This window comes from Microcebus murinus, chromosome 4 (genome assembly GCF_040939455.1).
Source record: "Microcebus murinus isolate Inina chromosome 4, M.murinus_Inina_mat1.0, whole genome shotgun sequence".
NCBI classification, from domain to species: Eukaryota; Metazoa; Chordata; class Mammalia; order Primates; family Cheirogaleidae; genus Microcebus; species Microcebus murinus.
The window spans coordinates 99,247,884-99,261,326 of NC_134107.1; the positions used below are offsets into that span (position 1 = coordinate 99,247,884).

Genomic DNA, 13,443 nt, shown 5'->3' on the forward strand with positions numbered 1-13,443 from the left:
CAAATCCGATGTAGTGAGGATAATCAGCAGAGGGTTGGCAAGCACGTTGTGTACCATTCTGAGCACTTGCATTCTCACAACAACCCCATGAGAAAGGTGCTGTTAGTATCCCAGTTTTATAGGTAGGGAAACAGGCCCAGAGGTTCAGTCACTTGCTTAAGGTCCCAAGGCGAGGAAGTGACAGAGACTCAAAGCCAGACCATCTTGCATCAGAGTCCAACTGTGCTTTACTCAGCCACGTTAAGCGTGAGATGCCGGAGGGAAGACCCTGTGGCGAGGTCCAGCGGGTGGTTGGAACTTGATTTTGTAGCCCAGGACAGAGGTCCGAGTGTAGGGTCATCTGGGCAGAGATGCGGGTGGAGGCCGAAAGCAAGGGCGAGACCGCCCCAGGAGAGCGAGGCATGGCTGCAGCCTGCTAGTTTAGCATGTGGGAGAAGAGTCAGCAAAGACAGAGAGAAAGACTGACCAGAGAACCAGCTGAGAGTCAGGATTAGACAGCGTTATGAAGTTCAAGATGACAGTGCAATCCGTGAACCTCAAGCGCTGTAAAAAGAGACCAGGATGAGAACGGATAAAGGTCATTTGGAGAAAGCAAGGTTCAGTAAACGAGGTGGGCGGGAGGACCCGACTGTCAGGGGCTGGGGAGAGCTGGGCGCAGGAGTGGCTGGCTGCAGGGCAGTGCAGACAAGTAGGCGACTAGGAGGGGGTAGCATGAACGCTGGATGGGTCAGAAACTTGAATCCAGATGTTGGCTCTGGCCTTGGGTAGGTGTGTCACCTAAGGTGTGGCACTTAACATCTCTGGGGTGCTATGTCCTTATAGGCCAAATCATCAGATGAGACCCCTCCCCAGGCTGTTGCAGGGATCTGATGGGAAGATGAACTCGAAGCACCTAGCAGGCGGTGAGAGCTAAGCTGGTTGAGATCACGTGAGATAACTCATGTGGAAATTGCTTGAACTTTGGAGAGGCTCTTCAGAGGCAAAGCCCCATCATCACTACTTCTGCCACAGCGGGTGGTTGTGTCACTTAGTGCTAATGAGGCCTCCTCAGGTACCCTCTGCCTGCAGCCTCTGTCACTGAGATTCTGGATGTTGTCCCTGAGCCGTAGATTAAGAGAAGACCTTGAAGATCTGTGGTTCATATGGTAAGTTGCAGTGCTTGGATTTGAACCTTGGTGTTCTACCTTGTCATCTATGCCCCATCCAGGTGATCACCTGGCTGTGTGGGCTAATGGTTAGGACTCCAACCTAAGAGAAAGAGCATCAGAGTTGCAGGTGTGGCTCTGCAGCTGACTCAACAAGAGACCTTGTGCTGATCCCTTAACCTCAGTTGCCTGGCTGGGGAAATGGCTCTGCCTGGCTTCTAATGTGAGTGGGCAGAAAATGTGTGTGGACTTAAGCTTTGAGTTTTGCAGACAAGGATGTCGTGTTGTGCGATGGGGAACCTCGATGCATTTTCTGGGGCAGCTCCTTGGCTCTGATATTGCAGTATGTGCACTGAGAATTAGCTCATGTTCTCAGTCTCTAGTGCTTTAAAATCTTAGGATTCTCTCTTCTTCTGACCACACGTCCCATTCATTCACACCTTCATGCAGCGAGTATGAACTGGGCACCTGCAATCTAGGAAACATTGTGCTGGACACTGAGCCAGCGAGAAGTGGGCAGTTAGAGATAAACGTGGCTCAGTTCCTGTCCTTAAGAGGGTTGAAATCAAGTGAGAGGAGAACTCTGAACAGCAAACTGAAATAGACAGTTACAAGTGTCTTAGATGAGAGGCACAAACCCTGGGCCTTGGGAGCCCCAGACAGGGATAGTTACACCCAAAGAAGCTCAGGAAGGCCCGGGGAGGAGGCCTCAGGGAGGGAGGAAGGACACCTTCCCCAATGGGGACACACAAGGTCCCGGGCATGCTGGTTTGTCAGGATGACCAGACAGGCTCAGGGAAGGGAGCGTGCCAGGCTCGGGGTGAGGGGGAACAGGGGGAGACTCCTCTCTGCTTCCTGCATTCTCCTTCCTCTTCCCTCTCCCACTCCCTTTGACCTTAGCTGCATCTGCTCTCTGCTCTGTGTCTGCGTTATCCTCACCACCCTCTGTCCCCTTGCCTGTCTGCCTTTCCTCCTCCCAGACTGTCTGCGTAGTGGGGGGCCTAAGAGATCGTAGACTGGGCCGCCCCTCTGTGAGCTGGGCCCCCAGCCCCTGCAGCACCCACCCCCAGGGCACCCCACACCCCCCCCCCCACCCTGCAGGCCGGGCCAGGCCGAGGGACGGAATCTGCAGGTTTCTCCATCAGCCCCCGTCCTTCGGTGACAGCCCTGACAATTTATATCCCTTGTTGGCTGTGGCCGTATGTTGTCATAACCTGGGTCATTTCCTCATTTAATACTGTCCATAAACTCCAATAAAACTGTCCTGGAGCCCAGGAGTCGAGGGGGGAGAAGGGAGGACACTGGGGTTGGGAGGGTTGGGGAGGCAGGGGAGGGGTGGGCAGGAGGTGAGGGGCGGCCGGTGGAGACCAGCGGACTGGCGGCCGCCGCAGCCCGACCTGACCCGAGCCTTGCTTCCTTTCCCGCCCTGCCGCTGCTGCAGTGTGCCAGATCCTCCCCAAGGGGGTGGTCGCGGTCCTGGGACCTTCGTCCAGCCCAGCCTCCAGCTCCATCATCAGCAACATCTGTGGGGAGAAGGAGGTGAGTGCGGGGCGGGGTTGGGGGGACACCTGCGGGCTGGAGCTTGTGCCCAGGGCCCAAAGATAGGGATGATTTTTAAGGGCTGGAGGAGCCCATCATGGCGGGGTTGTTGCCATTAATCACGACATCAACACAGACACAGGAGAAGTGGCCCTTGCTGAGCACCAACTCTGTCCCGGGGTGTTTGCACGCAGGGGTCCCCCAGCCGGTGTTGGACAGCGGGTGTTTCAAGCTGAGCGCCTCCGAGTCTTAGGGCCCCCTGGTGGTGTCTCCAGCGGCCTCTTGGTGGTGGAGGCCGGAGGGGGAGGCCGGCGAGGGTGGTGGTCAGGGGAGGCCCAGAAGGCAGAAGTGGGAGTGTCCACACTCACATCCGCGTGAGCAGCTCCGCGGGTGTCTGTTTATGGAGTGGGATTCGAGGGAAGAAGGCCTTTAGGGGAAGACATTGCTACATTTTATTGCTAAAATAAAGTTTGAGAGCCTCTGCTTTATGCGTTCTCTAGAAAGGAGATTTTATTTTGCTTTCTTCCTCACTCACCAGTTCCGGTGTTTACCTCTCCAAGCAGCCCGTTCTCCCTCCGCTGCGGCTCTTGCCGGGTTTGCGGAGTGTCGAGCCCCTCTCCTCTCGTTCTGGGTCCCGGGGGAGGAGGAAATGGGAGGGGGGAGTGGCAGAGTAACTGCCCCCTCCCTGTTCTGCCTCGTGCCGGCATCTTTCCTGGTCCTTCCTGGGGCCCATCAGCCCGTCCTCTTCCACGTACCCCTGGGAGACGGGGTCTTTAGGGGGCAGATGGAGGCTCGAGGTCAGGGGTGTGGCCGGGGAGGGACACGGGAGGAAGCATCGATCTTGCCCGTGTCCTAGAGGCCTGGAGGCTCAGGCTTCTGGAAGCTTCCTCCTTAGAAGGATCTAGTTCTTAGAAACAGGATGGCACACCCTCTGCGGGGCAGACTAGATGCGTCCTCAGCCAGCTGCCCCCGTGGCCCCCGTCGGACCCTAGCTCCTTGATGCCACAACTGTCTCTTATGATCGGAGGGCTTGCTGAGTCCCTGAGGCTTTGGGCAGATTTTTCTTCCCTATTTTATGAACCCACTCTCAGCAATGCTGTCTGCAGGGACAAGTCTGCGGTGGCCTCGCTCCTGCAGCAGCCGGGCTGCTCCCAGGTCCCCTCCCCCCAGATATCCTCAAGGACAACTCTGGAGCCGGACCAGGCCACAAAGCAGCTTCTGTCCCTCCCAGACCTCTGCCCAGGAAGTCAGAGCCAATGTGTCACTTAAATCTCTCTCGCCTGCTCCAAGAAACAGCTCTGTGGCAGGCTGCTGTTCCAGCAGTGGCCCTGACCTTCAGCACATGGGGTTGCCAAGACTTTGGCTTCCTGTTTCCTCCTTTCTGCCCCCTCCTTCTCTTCCCCATCCCCCACGACTCTTCACTGTGCCGCACAGCCCTCCCCTAAGTCCCCTCCAGCGTGGCCTCTTCTGGGGTTCCGTGGGTGTCTCATCTGCACCAACGTGTCTCTTAAGCCCTTCTGGCATCTCAGGCCAGAGGCCAGGCCCTGTGTCCTGCATCCTGCCACCCCTGCCCGTGTGCCACGGAGCAGCCGGGCTGTTCCCGGTCTTTGTCTGGTCGTGTTCCTCCTAGAGCAGCCTTTCCTCTCCATTCAGATTATGCATTTCTTTTAATATTTTATGAGGCTGAACGGCCTTGCGCCGGCTCCCCCCAGCCCCAGGAAGAAGCAATGGAGTTCTCGCCGAGGAGCCCATTCCTTTAAATGCTGCTGCCGTCTCCGCAGCCCTGTGGCTGGCTGCTTTCTGCCTCCCTGCCCCCCACTCTGTTCTGCTCGCCTCTCCTTATCCCCCACACACCTCGCAAGGACTCCCTGGGATCCATGTGCAATTGAAAACGCAGTGTAGATTGATCTTTGTCCCAGAGAGAGGACCAGCAAGAAGGCTGGGCCCTCCGTGCCTGGGCCCTCCGTGCCTGGGCCCTGGCGGAGCAGCTGCCGTGGTCCCAGCAAGCCTCAGGGTGCGATGTGCTAGAGGCTCCCTCCAGCTCCCCCTCCTAGGGGACCCTCAACCTTCACCCCTGCAGAGAGGCTCCAGGAGCTTCCTGGGAGCTTCTGTATTTGTGGAGGGAGTGGAAGGGCACTGCCTGAGCACTCGATACTTAAGTACTGAGCTGTTATGTATTTTACACACAGGTCCTCATTTTATCCTCCCAAAGCGCTAAGAAGCACCCATGGTTATCTCCATTTTTATGAAGTTTAGACAGGTTAAGCCATTTGCCCCCGAATCACACAGCAGAACTTGGATGCAAACCCAAGTCTGCAGACTCCAGACCCACTTGTTCATCACCTTCCTGAGTCCTTCCCCAGCCCACCTCCAGGATCCGCGCATTCCCGAGGATGTCTAGGGCTCCACGCTACTGGGGGAGCTCGTGGCGGTGCTCTGCCCGGTTAGCTGCCAGTGGAACCCCGCAGGCCGGCTGGCTACACAGGGAGGACCTGGGTCAGAGATGCCCCAACGTCTACACCAACCAGCCAGGCCACTTGCCCCTGCATGGGCTTGGCCTCTGTCTTGTCCCTTTGTGACCTTTCTCCTTTCAAGTTCCATTTGTTACTCATTTTAGATAGAGTATATGGGGTGCAAAATACAAGTAGGAAGAAAGACCCCTTATGACATGCACCCAGTCAACTTCACTCTTAGAATCATCTTTCATAACTCACCAGGCTCTCCCCAATTCCACACGTTTCCATCTCTACTGAAAAATATTGGTTGCCCTCTCTCTATGGTTGAAGGGCTAATCCCAGTTGAATTCAGGAATTTTCTCCCTAGTTTCTGCTGAATCTTTACCTTCCTCCCATCTCAGTCTCAGAGGAGCTGTGGTCTCTGGCCGACTGACTTCTACTAGAAACTTAAAAGGAAGAGGCGGCAAAATCCTACAGAGACCACTCAGTATCTTCCCAGACTCCTGGCAAGATAACCTCTGGGCCAGGCCAAGCAAAGGAAACTTCTGCAATCGTCTCTGAATAATCCATTCTAGAAGACAACCCACTCACCACCAGAAGTTCTTCCTGCTGTCCACCCTCAATCTTACTTGCTTTTAACATCAGTACAAACCCATGCTCTGCGTCAGCTCTCCCAGCTCTGGGTATCAGAGCTGAGGGTGGCAGAATAAAATCAAGGTGGATGGCAGCTGATTATGTTTTAACTTTCCTATTACCTGCCAAATAGCCTAAGCCGCCGATAAAGCAGCCATCACAGCCTCTTAATGTCTTTTTTCCTGGGAGAGGAAGGCAGGGCAGTGCCTTCTGGAAATGTCAGTAATAGATGCAGAGCGAAGTTGACGCAGAGGGAAGCTGACTGTCCTAATGAAGCCAGAGCAGGTATTCATTTACCTGGCTCCCTTACGAGGTTCTCTAGATGGTTTCTCACCTGCGGTGCTTCCTCCCCATATGCATAACCCGCAGAGGAGCCCCTCGCTGCCCCTTCCTCTCCCTGGGTACTCGTGCAGGAGGTCTGTCGGGAGCTGGTTTATATACCTGTTGGCTGGGCTGGCGGGCCGCCTCTGTTAGTCCCCAGTGCAATGTTTTTCTCTTCCTGCCATCTCTGCTCTGACTTATTAACTACAGATAAAATATAAGGATCATGCTTTCGAGAGCCATCTGTCTCACCGCCCAGCAGCCAGCGGCTCCTCTGAGAATAGAGACCTATTCTTTTGCTTTCTCAGGGCCACAGGCCCCACCTGCCAGGCCCACAATACACCAGTCTGGGTTTCTGGCCAAACGGTTTTCCTTCCTGGGTCTTCCGATCGTGTCTCACCCCATGGAGCAGGTGCCCTGGGTCCCACCAGCGCCGTCTCCCATTGGTGTGCGGCAAAGGTGGGGCAGAGAAGAATCCGCCCTCTGCAGCTTGGCTCACTCATCACTCTTTCTTTCTTTCTCACTCTCCTGGATCCTCCCCGCGGCCGGCCCGTGTTTTGCTCCTTCTGCCAGGTCCCTCATTTCAAAGTGGCCCCAGAGGAGTTTGTCAAGTTCCAGTTCCAGAGATTCACAACCCTGAACCTCCACCCCAGCAACACCGACATCAGCGTGGCTGTGGCTGGGATCCTGAACTTCTTCAACTGCACCACCGCCTGCCTCATCTGTGCCAAAGCAGAATGTAAGTGTCCCCGGCCGGCTCCGCCCCAGAGAGGCCAGGCTTGCTGCTTTCCCTCTGACACCCTGTGCCCCCCCCCACTGCAGCACTGCCCACTAGCACCCCAGCAGCGTGGAGCCCTTAGACATCCCCGTGAATCCGCACATCCTAGAGACGGGTTGGGGAAGGACTCAGGAAGGCGAAGAACAAGTGGGTTTGGAGTCTGCAGACTTGGGTTCATATCCAGGTTCTGCTGTGTGATCGGGCTTCCCTTAGATCACAGGGCATGGGTTTGGGCATTCCCATCCACGTGTGTCCTTGGGCGGTATCTGCGTGTGTGAGAGAGCGACAGGGAGTGTGTCTAGGAGCACCCTTGCCAGGACTCCCCGGGCTCGAGCAGAACAAGAGGAACTAGGTTACAGGGAGCTGGCCAGCTGCCAAGCCTTTTTGCATCTTCGAACTCAATTCCTACATTTTCAGCCTCATTGTTAAGGAGATACGAAAAGAAAGAGAGAGAGGGAAAATATAAAATTGGATGCATTTGCTCTTGATGGGTTGAAGAGCTTCTTCCCCCTGGAGAGCAGGTTTTGCTGATGGAACAAGGTCCAGGGTCAATTCCTGATGAAGCATATTTTTGCAAATGCAGGGTTTGGAAATGCATTTTCTGTGACTATCAGACAATTTGTGACACAAATTTAGTGTTTATGAGATTTAGCTAATTTAAGCCAGCACCTTCCAGCATCTGTGCACCTGTGTGTGCCCGGTGGCAGCTGCCTACCCACATGCGGTCAGACAGGTGCTGGCCACTGGCTGCCCCTGGAACCCAGTGCCTGAGCCCCCAGCATCTGTGTCCGGCGTAGCTCACCTGTCCAGGTCTTACCCTTCAGGTCTCTGTGGGCTGCACTGCGAGACTGCCATCTTCCCTGAGGGCTCCTTTCTCTGGCTCCTTAGAACTGCTCAGACTTGGAGAAAGAAGTCCGGCACATGCAAGGGCACACCAGGCCCTCGCTCAGTCGATCGACGGCACCTCTCGAGCATCTCCTATGTACCAGGCATGTCCTTTGTTAGGTGCTGTGTGACATGTAAGAGAAGAACAGCACCCAGCCTCTGTTCTCAAACCTGGAGCAGCCTTGTGGGAAAGCTAAGCAGGGCCCATGGACACGAAGTGATTAAGACAGTGAAATGATGACTCTGGTCTCCTAGGGAATCGGGGTACACTAGAGTTCTCAGACAGGGGTTCCGTGGAGGCGGTTTGGCTATGATCAGTGAACGTAGATTCTAACCCCCTCATTTAGAGAACAGGAAACTGAGGCCCAGAAAGGAGCTTGTCTTGCCTAGAGTCCCCCGGTCAGTAAGTGGGAGAGCTGGGACTTAAACCACGTTCCCTGCATCACAGTCGGACGCACCATCACCATGACAGCAGTATTTCTCACGCTGGTTTCCTCTGGGTCTATGCTGATCAAGGCAGTAGCCACAAGCCACATGTGGCTATATTCAATTTAAATACGAATTCATTAAAGTGAAATAAAATTGAAAATTCAGTCCCTCAGTCTCCCTAGCTATATTTCACACATGGCTGGCGGCGCCGTATTGAACAGCACGGATGCAGGCTACGCCCGTCATTGCAGAAAGTTCTGTGGGACGGCCCTGCTCTGGTGACAAGTGCTTTGCAGACAAAGAGTTCTGTGGGGACAAAAAGTTTGGGTAACCCTTCATTCTGTTTCCCCTCATGGAGGAAATTCAAATTCCACGTTGGCATGGACACTCTCAGATGTCCTGTGGCCAAAACAACTATTTACTTCATCACCTTTCAAATAAGCTCGACTAGGAGCCCTACAAGGATGCTCGTCGTAAAGTCTGCGTGATGCCGGCATCTCATGGAACCCAGTTAGGAAACGCTGTATCCCACCAGGTGGTCCTCCCTGTCCGGTGTCCTCGTCCCATTGACTGGTGCAGCAGAATCAAAGATTTTCTGGTGCTGACTGCCACAAGCCCAGTTAAGGCAGGACGGAATGGGACACCCCACGTACATAGCAGGGGTGTGAAGAGACAGGGGGAAGGATGTAAATATCTCCAGGTAAAGATTGTCCCACGGTCTTTTAATGTTGGGTAGAACGTCTCACTAGCCTGACGGGAAGTTCTCTCTTCTGTCTAGCCACAGTCTCTCTTGCTTTTTGGGTGCACCCTGTTTCCTCTGCTCCAATTCTTTATTGAGCTTTGGGAAGGAAGTCGCTCAGATGTTTGTTAAGCACCTACTACGCACTAAGCACTATGCTAATACTGTTGCCTCCCAGCCCACGGCTCTTTCCGTTAGAACCGTGACATTCTTTGACATTCAGACAGTTCCTTGCGGATGGCAGAGCACTTTCGCTTATGGTTTTCCATTTTACCTTCCTCCTCCCCAGTCATTCTAGAGCTGAGAAATCAGAGTCCTGGAGCTGTTGAGGGGCTTGGGGTCACACAGCTGGGATGTGCAAAGCCAAGACTTTGGTCCTGCAGGACTCAGGTGTTCTGAAGAGGAGGAAACGCTGGAGTTTCCTCCTTCATGGCCCCCTCCCGGCCCCCAGGGTCTTCACAAACAGCCCCGGGGCAGCGGTGGGGCTGGGCTCTGACCAGCAGAACAGTGTCCTGTGAAGGGCGGAGATCTCTCCGGAGCGGCAAGTCCCCTGGTTCCCTCAAGCAGGGGAGCCGGCTGGCTGAGCACGGACAGGGCTCTGGAGGACACGCACCTGCCCAGGTGGGACGCAGCAGCCGTACTGCACGGCTCTGCTGGAACACTCCCACCCGCCAAGGGCCAGGGGAAGGAAGGTGGAGCAGAGCAGGAGAAGTTCAAGGGCAAAGAGGATTAAAAATCTAATCAAAGGATGAGGAAATGAGGGACTGAAGGGGAAAGCAGCTCGGTGCTCTGAAGGAGACACTCTTCCATCTTCCTTATTAACGCAGGGCCGGGAGACGCTGCAAGTAGAATTAGGAACAGAATGTAATTCTATTTTCCAGCCATCAAAATTAGGCGTAACGGAGATCATTCCACGGGGAATCATGCCACTTATTCTCCTGCTCCCCAAAAGTAGATTTTTAATAAGCAGGTTTTGGACCAAGTAGAGATATATTGTGAATTACATTATTTTTCTTTAATGGGAAAAAAAAAATCAGAACATCTGCAAGCGCCCGTTCCTAATGAGGCTGGGAGAGGAGATGTGGAGAGTGGCGCAGGCAAGGCCATCCCGGTCATCCCCGCGCAGCCTGAGGGACTGGCTGTGTGGGGGCTTCCGAGGAGAGTTGGGGATCCCTACTACGGTCCCCGGGGCGCCCCCATCAGACCACACAGCCCTGCCACAGAGCTACCTGCTAGGACCCTCAGGATGGACCCAGAGCCACAAGTATAAAATGCTGCGTGTTTCCCTGCTGTCTTTGTACATGGCTAATTTTTTTTTTCTTTTAATGCTTGCTTTGGTCTTTCTTCCTAAGTATTTTAATGTCTTTTTTGTGGTTACGTGTCTTATGTCCCCACGTCTTCTGCCACTGATGTACTACCTGTGTGATCTTGGGACAGTGACTTGACCTCTCTCCTCCCTCTGTTGTCTCATCCATAAAATGGGGATAATGAAACCTCTCGCTCCCAGGGTGGCCGAGGGGATTAAACAGGACAGCACGTGCAGAGCGGACAACACAGTGTCCACACCGAGAAAGGGCTTGGCACACCTAGTCTGCCTTTCTGGGATCCCTTTGGAAAGAGGCCGGGCCAGGACCTGGAGCAAGAGTCAGCGGGGGTCCGGCTCTGCCCTCCTTCCTGCCCTGTGGTCACCGAGCACAGCCCGGGCTGCTGGGGAGACGCAGACTTTGATCTCGGGGCATCTCCCGTCCTGGGGAGGAAGCGCTGCAGGAGAGAAGGGCAGACAGCTCTGATGATGCCACTGCACTCTGTCTAGCCCAGGCGCCAGAGCCAGGCCCGGTCTTAAAACACGCTCTGGAGTCAAACCTAGCTGCTCCACCACATAGGAGCTGTTGAGCATGTTACTCCACCTCTCTGAGTCTTACTTTCCTCCTGCCTAACCAGGGGTAACAAGGCCTGTTGGGTTAATTGGTGGGATTCTAACTGGGCTCAGAACATGACACGCATTTAATCGCTGTTATTTCATGCTGCACTCTGGTCATGGCAGTGGGGGTGGAGGACGGGGAGTAGGGAATGACACCCGGGGCCCCAGAGAGTCACCAGGGCAACGGTGGGCCTTCCCCAAGCTGCCCCTCGGAGGCGCTCTGGGAGGTCTTTTGCTCATAATGTCGCCAAAGTAATCTTGAGTCTGTGTGCTGACACTTGGGAAGGTCACAGCTCCCGTTACTGGGCATTATCGTGTGCCGAACAGCGTGCTTAGAGTTTTTATACAATCTTACTTACATTTTAAACTCTCTTGTTTAAACCGTATAACTCGCGATCACCATCTAAGACGGGCTCTATTAACGTTCTCGTTGTATGCACGGAGGAAAGAGATTAAGTCAGACCTTCTGTCTCAGCCTCTCCTAACCCGGGGAAGAGACACAAATGAGGGACCCTGGCCTGTCCCAGGGCCTCTGACTCTGCGATGTCAGCCACTGAGTCTCTCCCGCCTTGGGGACTGTGTCCGTGCGCAGGAATGATAACAATTCCTACCAGGACGGTGGTGAGGGCTAGATCGTCTGGGTGAGAAGGCGCTTAGGAAGCACCGGAGGTCATTCTCGGGGCGGCGGAGGCCCAGGCTGGAAACATACTCCCTGCCACGAGGAGGCCAACAGGCGCGCACAGGCCAGGGGCTTCCCACTCCGGGCCTTGCGTCACTGAAGGGACAGCCTCAATGCCAAGCAGGCCTCCTGTGAGCAAGAAGCCTCAGCCCCCTCCTCGATCCCCTCTGATCCCCCATCCCTGCCTGTTCCTGGGGCCAAGTTCAGGTGAGGGATGGGACAAAATCGAGACACAGGTAAAATGTATCGTTCCAGAACTTGGACTTGTTTCGTGCCCCTTCCCCGCCTGGTGATATCTGGGACCCTCATGCCCCCTCTCTGGTCAGACTTCACTCCCTGGCAGAGTGTGACGGCCACACACGCTGAGGCACGGCCACCTGGCCGGGGGAAGGGCACGGGGCTTACCAGGTGTAGGGCACCGTGCACCCAATCAAATCCCTGTCATCTCCTGAGATCCTCACTGCAGTCCTCCAAGGTGAATATTACACGAGCTGCTCCCCACTAGGTTGAAAAGTGCTGGTCCTCCCATTAGCCCCGGGAATTAGCCAGTAGAGGGGGAAGGAGGCCAGTTGAAATAGATGTTTTCTTTATTAGTATTATTATTATTTTATGCAAGAGTGCTGTGTGCCCCCTGCAGACCCGTCACCTAGGTGTTTGTGTCCTCGTCCCACATCTGTGTCCAGCCCTGGGTGCGCCATCCTCCTCCCACCCCTCCCGGCCCCCTGCCCTGCAGTTGCAGAAGCAGCCTCCCTGCTCCCTCCCAGAACACCTGCCCACCGAGCGCTCATCGATCCATCCCGCTGCATCCTGCGCCAGACTAATAGGTTCCCCAGGTCCCTCCCAGCCTTAGACTTGGCAGGCAGAGCCTCTGCTGGGCCAGGGCTCCCCTAGGGGAGGGGGTGGGGTGGAGGTGGAGGAGGTGCAAGGGAAGAGAGCTGCTTCTGACCCCTCTGCTGGCAACTGCCTTTGCTAAATCCACAGATAGTGGTGAGAAGAATGACAATAGGAAATTGTCAATTTGCACTCCAAAACTCCTAATATTCTTTTTTTTTTTTTTTTTTTTTTTTTTTTTTTTTTTTTTGAGACAGAGTCTCGCTTTGTTGCCCAGGCTAGAGCGAGTGCCATGGTGTCAGCCTAGCTCACAGCAACCTCAAACTCCTGGGCTCAAGCGATCCTCCTGCCTCAGCCTCCCCAAGTAGCTGGGACTACAGGCATGCGCCACCATGCCCGGCTAATTTTTTCTATATATATTAGTTGGCCAATTAATTTCTTTGTATTTATAATAGAGACGGGGGTCTCGCTCTTGCTCAGGCTGGTTTCGAACTCCTGACCTCGAGCAATCCGCCCGCCTCAGCCTCCCAGAGAGCTAGGATTACAGGCATGAGCCACCGCACCCGGCTCTAATATTCTTAATGTAACTAAACCACACTTGTTCTGAAAATTTCTTCCACTGACTAGAATTAAAAAGTATCCTCTCCTGATTCATAAAATTACAGGATCTCTGGGCTGGAAAGAAATCATTGATTTTCTAGTTCAACTTTCCATCTACTGGTTTAACTCCCTCTGCAATGATTCTCAAGAAGGGTCTTTCTTTGACTATCTCCAGTGACGGAGAACTCACTACCTTGTTTGCAGCCCACCACAAAGGAAGGGTTCTTCTTTATGTTGAGCTGGAGTCTGTCTCCCTGTGGCTTCCATCCCCTCAGTTCTCCTGGGTGTAGTCCTTGCGGCTGCCAAGAGCAAGTCCGCCTTGTGACAGCCCTCCTTCACCTGCTCCTCAAGTGACACGGTGACACTTCCCAGCTGGCACCGCTGCTCCTCTGTTAGGGTACAGAGTCTCTTTCCTTCCCTGTAGTCTCTAGATCAGTCCAGCACAGCGAGCACTGTACTCCCTGCCTGCACGGGGGTGAGCACAGAA

General features: G+C 54.4%; 1 protein-coding gene across 2 annotated transcripts in view; it reads left to right on the plus strand.

The window, feature by feature from the left end:
• Nucleotides 1–13,443, plus strand: part of GRIK4 (glutamate ionotropic receptor kainate type subunit 4) — a 418,916-nt gene that overhangs the window by 251,604 nt on the left and 153,869 nt on the right. For both annotated transcript variants that reach the window (XM_012773499.2, XM_076002592.1), the window contains exons 4-5: nt 2,587–2,684; nt 6,668–6,833. In XM_012773499.2, the coding sequence (XP_012628953.2) occupies nt 2,587–2,684; nt 6,668–6,833 (264 nt within the window). The remainder of the gene's footprint in view (nt 1–2,586; nt 2,685–6,667; nt 6,834–13,443) is intronic.